The sequence below is a fragment of the Sinohyriopsis cumingii genome, chromosome 10, assembly GCF_028554795.1.
Source record: "Sinohyriopsis cumingii isolate HCF-2022 chromosome 10, ASM2855479v2, whole genome shotgun sequence".
Classification (NCBI taxonomy): domain Eukaryota; kingdom Metazoa; phylum Mollusca; class Bivalvia; order Unionida; family Unionidae; genus Sinohyriopsis; species Sinohyriopsis cumingii.
The window spans coordinates 367,644-379,711 of record NC_142970.1 but is presented as its reverse complement, the minus strand read 5'-3'; the positions used below and the strand labels follow the sequence as shown (position 1 = coordinate 379,711).

At 35.9% G+C, this 12,068-nt stretch overlaps 1 protein-coding gene across 3 annotated transcripts in view; it reads left to right on the top strand.

The window, feature by feature from the left end:
* LOC149789476 (uncharacterized) overlaps positions 1 to 12,068 on the top strand; it is a 287,180-nt gene that overhangs the window by 41,599 nt on the left and 233,513 nt on the right. For all 3 annotated transcript variants that reach the window (XM_089971479.1, XM_089971480.1, XM_089971478.1), the window contains exon 9: positions 10,147 to 10,199. In XM_089971479.1, the coding sequence (XP_089827605.1) occupies positions 10,147 to 10,199 (53 nt within the window). The remainder of the gene's footprint in view (positions 1 to 10,146; positions 10,200 to 12,068) is intronic.

Here is a 12,068-nt window from a genome sequence, read left to right as displayed (position 1 = left end):
TCCCACTTCTTGATACCATTTGTAACAGATTGGGAGGGGTATGGGCTAACTTGTGTAAATGTAATAATAAATTGCAAGAATGCTCAAAGTCAGGACCTTTTTATTTTTGACTATGAAATTGTGGTAAGATTCTTAGTACAAGAAATATGACTAAAGCATGAATGTATGTGTTTGATTACGTGTAACATATGCAATACACAAATGCTATAATATGCTGGCCTTCATAACCTTAACATAATCATTCAGTGAGAAATGGATGACCCATGGAGTATTTTGAAAGTTAACCCTAAATTCTTAGTGTGGCGAGAGATAGCTGCTTATTACTTTTATATTAAGCTTGACTCAATAGCAGTGAATTGAATTTGTTTGAATTGAATTGATTCCTATTGTTGTACTGTATATAATTCCAGTCTATTTTTGAGAATAAAGAAATTAAAATTTGTAGACTTGTCTTATTTTTATAAGTATCTGTGAGCTTTTTAATGCCATCTAATAAAGTTGTAATTATAACTACCTCAATGGTGGAGAGATGTTGATTAAAGCGCTGATGTTGACAGCTATCTACCAAATTTCGAATTTCACTTCTATTTATACTCTTTGGAAAGTAGTCATGTGATGTAAACATCGCCAATCATTGCTTGTTCGGGACGCCAAACAGGTCTGGTGGTGCCGAACAGATACTCTACAACCAGCGACACAAACTGAGGGTTAATATACAATTTAACTATCATCACTTGTCCGTTCACACTCTGTCATTAGCAAATATATAAACATTACGTATTTTGTCGTGTCCGTCAAACGTCAATGTACTTGAAATCGTAACCAAGACAATTAAGCTTGGGTGAAGAGTACACAACTACCGATGAACGCTGATAACATTGAAAATATATTGACCCGCATAAAAACGAAGAATACACCATTAAATATTCAAAACTTACTTATTCTAGTATAAAAGAAGGCCAGCATTTACAATCAACAAGTGAAATTTAATAAAAAGATGTGCACTTGACAAATTTTGTTTTTTTTCTTATTCAGAAAATACAATAGTTCAATCAATTTTATGGGGAAATATGCGCATGCAATTTTTCATTTCATTTATTTGACACTTTAATGCAATCACTAAAATGTTTTAGAATGGTTTATTGCACTTGATTCAGGTATCTCTATGATAATGAATGCGATCAAGCAAAATGAAGCAATTTGATTTTAAATTGCTTTTGGTGGCGCTATACAGTTTCACATTTTGCATAGGGTTAGGATTTTAAAGAAAAAGAATGTCCCCGGCTTTCCTCACTGGTTATACTGGCTATTTAAAAAAGACCTTGTATATCTTAGGTATAATGCAAAGAACCTTTAATTCCCTTTATTTTGGTGTATGATTGATGGGTGTACTATGGGTTATAGAGTATACAGCTTGGCCTTACTTCAAATGTGCACCTTTCAAAAAAGTGCTAGCTCTACTTGGTCATTTTCACTTCCTGAACTTCAGAGGTAAATTGTATAAAAAAGAGCCGATAACTTTTTTTACATTTTATATATTTGGTAATTCATTCATTGCATTTTCAGAAGCTGGTATTGTCTAGTCTGGCAAAATTCATTTTCCCTATTTTAATAGCTGCTATGTATAGTGTACTTTAGACTAATTCAGACTGATTTTTTAACACGAGGGAGCAGTCATTTTAGTTAGCAGTGTGCTTAAATCATGTAAAATTTCCAAAAGTACAATATCCAAAAGAAATATCATCCACATTACATTAATGTAGCATAGAGGTATGCAAACATTCTCTCCACTGTGCATGTTTTAAATGTGAACTACTTCACCTTACATACGTCACTCTCTCAAAAGTATATATTATCTGGTGAGCGCCACCTTTAGTAACAAATTAAATGGTCTTCTTAGAAAATGAAGGTATTTATCAATGATTGTAAACTTGATTCAAACAATTCATGCTAATGATTTTTGTCTTGGTGATGTGTGGATTTCATAAGTTTGCATAGCAATTTTCTTTAATTACATCCATACACACATATATTCATCATCATCATCATCAGTCTCATGACCTAGTGTGGTCGTTGAGGCATTGTGCTGCTGAAAATCTGACCAGTTCCCTCCACTTGTCTCGATCATGTGCCTATGCCTGTGTCTCCGCAAAACTTTTCCTGGTCCATTCTGTGAAATTGTCAGTCCACTTTTTTCTCTGTCTACCTCTCCTTCTGCCACCCTGGACGCTGCCCTGCAGGACTGTTGTCGATAGACTGTTGGCTCTAGTGACATGGCGATACCATTTCAGCTTTCTCTTTTTGACGGTGGTGTGGAGGTCCTCATATTGGCCTACTTCGCGCCTGATGGTGTTACGCACTTCTTCATTTGTGATGTGGTCCATGTAAGAGATGCCAAGGATGGTTCTGTAGCATCTCATTACAACGAAGAATCCAGTCACTTGAAATGAGATGCTACACATATATTGGCTGTAGTAAAATCCAAAAGTCACTAAAGGCAATAGAAACTTTCAGATGGTAGTTAATTTCCATCTTAAAACAAGAAATTTATTAATCCAAATGTCCAATCTGCCAGGCTGCAAAGTCGCTAATGGCTGCTAGTGTAATGTATAGTTGAAGTTGAATTGTTAACCCTTTACCTCATGCAAGCATCTTTGGATGCCTCTACACTATTCGCATGGAAGTGCCTTTTGACGCCTCTAGTCCAGTCGCATGGAAGTACCTTTTGATGTCGGCTGTAAACGTCAGCCATTTTAGGCTGGTTTTCGTAGCGCCATCTTTGGGGAAAACCCTCTATTAGATACTACATTCATTTCTGCGAATGACAATTACCTCAGATCACATGGTCACTGTTTATGCACTGGTCGATATCTGCTATTTAAAGTAACTGGGTCATAATCTCCACTCTTCAAAATGGCGATCGCGGATTTCATTCAGTACTTATGAAGTTTTCACCATTAGAATCACAACTATGAAAGATTCAGTAACTTAGGTAAAGGCTCTGATATTGATGTAGGCAGCAATTAGTTTTTATAAATTATCAAATTCAGATGATTTAGTGATGTAGACGCAGACGAAAAACTTGTAAATTTTGAGTATGAGAAATGGCAGGTACGGTTAGTCACATGGCCTCACTGACATGACGGTGAACGAGTTCTCTCAATATTTTAAAGCAAATAAAAAATTATTCCGTGAAAAATAATTACACACCTATAACAATTGGACTTTACTCTTTAATTTTTCCACATATAATAGATGTGTACCAAAAATCTAAAATGGTTTAAATTGCTGTTAAATGTAACATACATTACATTGCTTAACAGTTCACAGGCAGGCCTATGCGTATGGAGTCGAATAGGTAACATGTGTTCTATTTATAGCGCGCTGCACTTTGTAACTATGCTCTATGAGGTAAAGGGTTAACAGAAGGAATTAAATTTTCTTGGGCTATTTGAACACTTGATAAAATATTTATGAAAGTAATGTAAGTGTCCAAGAAAAAGATGATGGAGCAGTGCCATGCAGATGACAAAGTTCCAGAACTGGCTAGCAGATGAAATTATCTTTTTTTCACAGTAAATAGTGCAGCAGATTTTGTTTGTCCCTTTGCACATCCACCAGATTTGGGGGTCAGGGAAGGGAAGGGAGACACAATGTTTCCTGCTCGTGGGATTCTAGGTGCAACACTGCAGGATATGTAATATGAGGGGATATAACTTCTGCTGCATCTGTTTGCCTATTTATAAACATTTTCATTTATAGAGCATTAATCTCACACCATTCAAGATCTTTCAACCAGATTTGGTATGCATGTCAAGCAAATTGCATAGAGATGTTGTTTGATACTTTTAACTTACTGCATTCAATATTTTATTCTGCTGCTGTGGAAACAAATTGTAACATAAATTAAAGGCATGTTACCATATGATACTGGTATAGGTGGTAAAAAAAAATGAGTGATGGACTATATAGTATTTTCATTAGGAAGCTTTTACATAAGATGGGAACTAGGGTAATGTCATTTCTAGTTAACTGGTCCATATTGCCAGGGAAACAATTTGTGGTCAAAGTAGTATGATAATGGATAGCTTTGAATTATAGGATAGTTTAGGGTCCAGACAAACACCATTAGGGCTTCATAGGATTGATGAACTATTTTATTTTTTGCTGTCAAGCTTTTAAAGCATAGGCCTGACACATATGTATTGTCTTTCTGATGATACTGATCATGCCAATTAGATTTCAGTTAGTTTTGATATAGAGCCTAATTGTGACAATATATAAGATAAATTAATTCATCAGCAGTATACATCATCTCCCCCTTCCCCAAGTAACAAGTGTGTAAGGGCTGTTCCAGTAAAACATATATCTCCCCCGGGGACAGCACTTCAAAAAAACTTCTGTAGGAGGTTGTGTTTCGAACTATTTTGATTCTGACAGTGGAAGGTTGGTTAGGAAAATCACTTCTGTTGTGGGTTGTGTTAACAAAAATGAGAAATCGCTGGTGGGGTTGTCAGAAAGAAGGAAAAAAAAAACCGAATATATATTAAAAATTGCATCTAACCCCTTCCTAGCAGTCTAACGTGAATAAAACATTGGGTTAGAAAATGATGCCAGTACACATGAGTGCACGTAATTTGTACGAATTTGCGTACTTTTAAAGCATTGATACATGTTCAGCAAATTATGTCAACGTCGCGGATATAAAAAATGTGCTTTGCGCAGTATGCAATTTTTATTAAACTTTTAACTTTTAAAGTGCATTACGCGACATAATTCGTGCTGCCGCAGCTATCTCACAGCGCTTGATGCGACATCCAGATATCTGGATACTTTGGTTCGACATGAAAGGCTGTTAAACTAAATTTGATTGGTTCATTGGCCCTGGAATAAGCATTTTATGGAGTTTTAGCCCTACTTTCATCGTGGAAGTTTTACAAATGTGTGTTTCCAATAAGGGCCAATCAGGAAACCAAAATGGTTGAATGACAACACAGTTTGTCTGCAGACGACATTTTCAGTCGGCAAATACTGGCTGGTGATAGCTATCATAACAATGAATTTCATGTATATCGGTCTGTTGGACATTGGGAAAATATTACTGGAAATACCAGTGTGTGATTTTGATCCCAAAATTGATGTTGAGTACGATGTACGTGTTGGATGGACAATATGCCGGTTATATTTATTCAAGATACCCATGTCTAAATAAGCAGATTATGGGAATGTTGGACTTAAAACCCTACTACAGCATTATGGAAGAGAAAAATCTGGCATAAGAGGCAGCAAAACACTGATTCAAGGAAGTGAATCTTTGGCAGAGTTCATAATCACGAGTATTTGAATGCCAATTTTTATTTATTTAGGTGGGCAGTAAAATTCAAAGACTTGCCAGTCCTGCTTCAGTCACCTGCATAGTGGGAAAATGTGTTGATCAGTTAGCTGTGCTGATATTTACAATGACAGAATTTAGTGGTTGAAAGCCCACCCCCCTCCAGTCATCACCATTATAAGAGTACGTCAAAAGAACATGCTGCAATAGCTAAGTGGCAAGATCAAAGGTTTTGACTGGCAACTGGGTGGGAAAATCTACTGATATTTACAGTGCTTGAATTTAGAGGCAGAAATACCCAGAGATGTACATGTGGTCATTTATAACAGTACATCAAATGAACAACTTTAGCTTTCATTATTGTGTTCATTTCCGAGTGTAACGGAATAAGCAGTGCACGTGACCTCGGAATCATGACATGTTGAGACTTAGACTTGAATGAGTATTTTGGGGTTCAACGGCAAACTGATGAAGATTGTAATGAGATTCAGGAGAGTGCTAAAGTTGCTAGAACTGATAGTTTGGAAGGGACAGTAGCCAAGTGTAAGAAAAGTGTGATGACTAGCTTAGTGCTTTGAATAAGACCTTCCTTGGATCGAAAAAATTCAGACTCACTCAGATGAACAAGAAAGAGCTATGTCAGTGTTATAAAGAATGTAGAAATTAAACTCTATGGCAACCAATAGTTCTTATAATTGCATAGTTTTCTGAGAGGGGACTGCAACTTTTCCTGGTGGGACTCATATTTTTACCTCTGGTTCAAAACTGTTCCATTTGGAACAGAGATATCCAAGAGAGAACACCCATGGGGCCATACATGTGAGATATTGAAAATTGCACAACCATAAAGAACAGTAACTTGTTCAAGCTAGTTATGCATATGCGTTTCAGACAGCAGGCAATGAAAGGCATTCACATCACAGAATAATATTCGTACACAGAGGAGGAGGATCATATTAAATTCAGAAACAATTAACAGATTAATGCTCATAGGGGACATCAGAGAATCCCCATACAACATAATTAAGTGTATGTAGATCTCTAGTTGGCAGAACCACTGTGGCAACAAAAGAATAAAGAGACAAACTTTTATATCATGCAGATGTATGACCAAATGATGTACATGCTCTCTTTGTGCAAAACTTAAATTACATTAAACATAAGAGACTGACTGATCTGTGTAAACTCAAAGCAAGATGGATAAAATTTGTCCTGTTTGTGTTCGGTTCTTCCTATGTATATTTTGATCATGGTGGTATTTTCTGCAGACCTTTTGGCACTTAGTTCCAAGCCATCGATTGGTATTTGTATTGCAAAATGGATAACTAAAAAAGTCTATTATCTAGTACAATACATTTTTAAGCAGTATCATTAAATGATGATGAAATTGAAGAAAAAATACTTGATGTCGTTCTGATATATGGATTCTTTACTACACTACTAATCTGTTCATCCTGATTTCTTTTTTTTTACCATCTCCTTTAGTCTTACTGGTACCAGTGCTTTTAATAAAATTGTAACTTTTATTTTCTTGCAATCTAAATATTTATAATGATGTGTTATTGTCAAAAAGTAAAATGTGCTTAATGTTGTAAAAATCTAAAACTATTAATTAGCAGAGGACTAAAGTAAAAAGTGGACAGAAATTACTGCCATATTACAGTGTTGTTAGAAACAACAGAATAGTTGTACAAGATGTATTTTGCACAAAGTTGTAGAATTTGTACTTGTATTGTCACCACATACTTTACTTAAATAATTATATCATTATTTCTGTATATTCCTATCAGTATTTTCCCAGTGGTAGTAATTTTCTGATCTGATGTTGTTCATTTCTTGCGCAATTTTTGCACATCAAGAATTCTCACCGTATCATTAAAAAACAATGTAATCTGCACAAAATTGTGTTGTTTGAGAAGAAATTAATATTTTTAACCCCAAAATCACTGAAGCTATGAGTTCTTGCATTAAAGTTTCATTAAATAACATTTGAAGTAGCGACGGTAGTAGTTTAGGCTGCAACTATACCAATTTCACCTTTGGTATATCCAGATCTTGAATGTGATGGAGGAACATAGCTCCAAAATAAACACATCAATTTTAGAACCTGTTCATTGACTATGAATCAAGTATCTGAGTCCAATTGAATTGTTAGAAATTTTTTGATTCTTTTGACAACATCATAATTAGCTGTCAAATATGGAGTAAGCCTATGGTCTTTATGCCATCCCAACCAATACCCCACCACAACCACGTGACCATGCCCAATGACATCACAGTAATAGTCGCTATACAACTAGAGATGACATCTCTTCGAGAATTTTGATAACAGTAGAGCCGTAACAGAGTGGAACAGTAAGAAAGAGTGACAGATATTTAGGCTATTCCCACCGCCACCACTTCCTCATTGGAGATCACACACACACAAAACTTAGAGTACATCCTGAAGTCCTGGCAGCATCCCTGTGGGGGAGATAACTTGACTATTCGATTTTATTGGTCTCTGGTTATCCCATGGTATTTCTGTTACTTGAACATTATCTTACAGTGTGTCCATTCAGCATGGTCAAAAAAGGCTTACAACCATTGAGAATTGTTAAAGGACTAGCATTACTACAGATGTGAAAGAACAAGAACCATACTATAAATCGGTGAAGATTATTTAAAATAGAGTATATATGGGTTTGACTGTCCCTGATTGGTTGATAATGAAAGTAAGATATTAGTAAAAACAATCTTTTGAGAGCTTGTCCTACTTGTAACTGAAAAAAGTGAGGGACATTGTTTTATTAACATAATTTCTGTCCCTTTACAGACCCGAGTTTGGACGACTCATTACTGAAATCAGCAGCTGACACTTTGGTGCAGTATTGAAAGCAAACATTTCAGATTTGTATTGATCCAGAAAATAGTGCGGCTTCTTATGGTTTTCTTTTCACAAAACCTGTCATCATAGATGCGTCTATAATGATACAAATTTGATCATGAGCACTCAAAATGTTAAGTTCTGAATTTTAATATCATGGTGTTTGCACAGGTTTACAGTGGGAACTGAATTAGTACAGAGAGTCCTGAACTCTTGAGTTTTGTGCAGAAATATGGAATCCAAGCAGATTACATCCAGAAATGTAGAGGTTTTCAATCTTGGATTTAGTCTCCCCATTGTGTTTCACACTGATATGCATATTCACAGAACATTTGTATAGTAGTAGGATATCTTTGTTTTAAAAATTTTTCATATTGCCATGAAAAAAGTCACATTTGTTATTTTCATTTAGTTTCTAGAGTCTGATCCTTAAACCATCTACAGTATTTCTATCAAATTTGTTTTCTTTTGTGACTATTGTTCTTGTTGCCACAGGGAGAAAATGGTGAGTTTTTTGTTAACTTCATTTATCTTCATTTCATGGACACCACTGCCCAAGTATATTCTACCTTATATGACAAAATGTATGTCACCATGTTTTACTTTTTTTCTTTCCAGCAGCTGCATTAAACATGTGCCTTTAGCTCTCATTTCTCCAATACTGTTGACTACAAAGTCATGAACTCACTGACCAATGTTTTGCATCAGCTGCATGGCCAAGCTTTTGCTACCATATCCATCTCAGAAAGACATTCACCAAACTAAATGTCATTACATGAGTGAGAGCCAGTATGAAATTTAATATCTCACCAAACTAATTGTCATTACATGAGTGGGAGCCAGTGTGAAATGTATTATATATCTCTCCAAACTAATGTCATAAGCACGAGCCAGTGTAAAATTTAATATCTATCTCACCAAACTAAATGTAATTACACGAGTGGAAGCCAGTGTGAAGTTTAATGTCTCATCAAACTAAATGTAATTACATGAGTTGGAGCCATTGTGAAATTTAAAATCTCACCAAATGACATATCATCACATAAGTGGTAGCCAGTTTGAAATTTCATATTTATCTCATCAAACTAAGCGTCATTACTGAGCGGGAAATTAATATCTCATTGAACTAAATGTCCTAAGTGTGAGCCAGTGTAAAATTTAATATTTATCTCACCAAACTAAATGTAATACATGACTGGGAGCTAGTTTGAAATTTAATATTTATCTCACCAAAATAAATGTCATAATTTTGAGCCAGTATGAAATTTAATATCTATCTCACCAAACTGAATGTCATTACTTGAGTGGGAGACAGTCTGAAATTTAATATCTAGCTCACAAAGCTAAATGTGATTATATGAGTGGGAGCCAGTGTGAAATTTAATATCTATATCACCAAACTAAATGTTATTACATGCACAAGAGCCTGTGTGAAGTTTAATATCTCATCAAATTAAATGTCATGACATGACGTAAGTGGGAGCCAGTGTGAAATTTAATATCTCACCAAACTAAATGTTATTACATGAGCAGGAGCGAGTGTGAAGTTTAATATCTCATCAAACTAAATGTCATGACATAAGCAGGAACCAGTGTGAAATTTAATATCTTACCAAACTTAGTAACATATGAGTGGGACCAAGTGTAAAGTCTAATATCTATCTTACCAAACTTAGTGTCATTACATGAGTGGGAGAGAGTCTGAAATTATATATCCAGATTATCAGAGCTTTGTTTAGATTTTTTTAAACATAGAATTGCTCAGCTCATCACCAACTCCTTTTTCAAGTCGCTTATTCAAAAACTTCATATTTCCTATAAACCTACTTAGCAGTCAAGTCCAACTGTAAATCCTGATTTGCTGTTATATCAGGGTCCATTTTTCTCTTTGATAGCATGTGCAAATTTGATCTTAATTATTATGTTACAGTGTCTTTCATCTTTACAGACAGCATGATCCTTTCAAGAAAAGCAAGAGAGAGAAAATTGTTGTACATAATGGTAAGTATTAGTATTGGCAGCTTTCTAGTGTCTCAATTGAATACGATCCCCAATCACATTACATTAAAAATATTGGTATGCTACGTGGCGAATCCAGCCCTCCTAAAAGATGAAAATTGTCTTTTCTGTCTATTTAGAACAATTAGACTTTTTCTCAGCTGTCTTGCTCCACTGCTACAACTTCCATTTGAACAACCACCATCACGTGATACTCGCCAGTCAACCCATTTATGCTATGATGGACCCTCATTAATTGCTTTAAATGACCACTCCTTGTCTCTCCACACTACATTGTGCTCTAGACTAAATGAACTGGGACTACATTCATCATTACTTAAATGTAAACAGAAGCGAAAAAAGAAACGTTTCAAAGCTGGCAGGCGTAGAACAGGAAGAAGAATTCCAGTTATCTCCCTTATGCCCTTCCAGCTTGACAAATTAAAAATTTGATCGTTAATTTAGATAACCTAATTCAATCCCTATTAATTCGTCAACCTTCGTGTCAACTATCCAAGAGATACCTCTGCATATTGCATTATTCATTGCCCAATCAGTAGGACCACTGGAAAAGTGCACAGAAATAGTTAATTTTATCAACGACCAGAATATTGACGTCTTTTTCCTGACAAAAACATGGCTAAAAACATCAGGCGATGAGCCCAAGTGTGCGGATCTAACAGCCACTGGTTACTCCATCAAGTCATTCCCCCATAACTCTCGCAGAGGTGGAATTACTGTCATCACAAAGAACTCCATGATCAAACGTCTTAACCACACCACAACATTCAATTTCGACTACACATCATTTGAACTAGTCCAAACCACACTCAAACTGAAGCAAAGGTCAGTCCATTTTTCTGCCTATACTGCCCTCCTCCTAGTAGAAAAACAAGCTGACTGAATCTCTTTTTGGAGCAGTTTCTAAATCTCCTGGAGTGTGGAAATTCGATAGGTGGCAACCTGATTATTCTTGGAGATTTCAACTTTCACTTTGACTGTCTCAGAAACCCAAACACATAAAAACTCATAGATTCCATTAATGTTTTCAACCTCAAACAGTCAGTTAACCAACACACCCATAAACATGGTCACATTTTAGACTGGATTCTTCATAGACCTGATGATAACATTCTATGGTCCTCCCTGGTATCCCATGAACTTGCATCAGATCACCTCTGCATTATATGCCATCTTGATGTATCAGTCCTTAACCCTCCACCTTTATCTGCTTTTTAGAGAAACCTCTGTATGATAAATATAACCAAACTAATGCATGACATTGAAGAAAACCTAACAACTTGCTCACCTCCTACAGCAGAATAACTTGATAACTACCTGCGTTCATTGCTTGACAAACATGCCCCAGCTGCCAAGTGCAGAGTATCAATTCAAAAGTGTTCTCCATGGTATAGCAGTGTTAGGGACTAGCTTTGCACTGCTAAATGAGACTGATATAAAGCTGAAAAGCTTTCCACCAGACTTGCTATTCATAAGCAAATCTTTGAAGCCACTAAGAAGAATGTCACAAATATAGTCCACTAAATCAGCCCACTACACTACTAAGATCATGGAAAGTTCAGCTCCAAAGAGCCCTTCGAGATTACTAACAAGCTAATGTCAAGGAACAAATCTACACCACTTCCAACTACCTTCTCTCCAGTTGACTTTCTGGACATGTTTGCAAATTTTTTCCGGGACAAAGTACAAACCATTAGAGATAAGCTTGACACCACAATTTCAGTTACTCGTCGTCACCATACAGTTGGGATACAGAATTTGAGCGACAACCATTAGCACCATTTGAACCTGTCTTCATGGATTTTGTTTGTACAATCCTGATGAAGATTGCACCAAAGTCATGTGAATTTG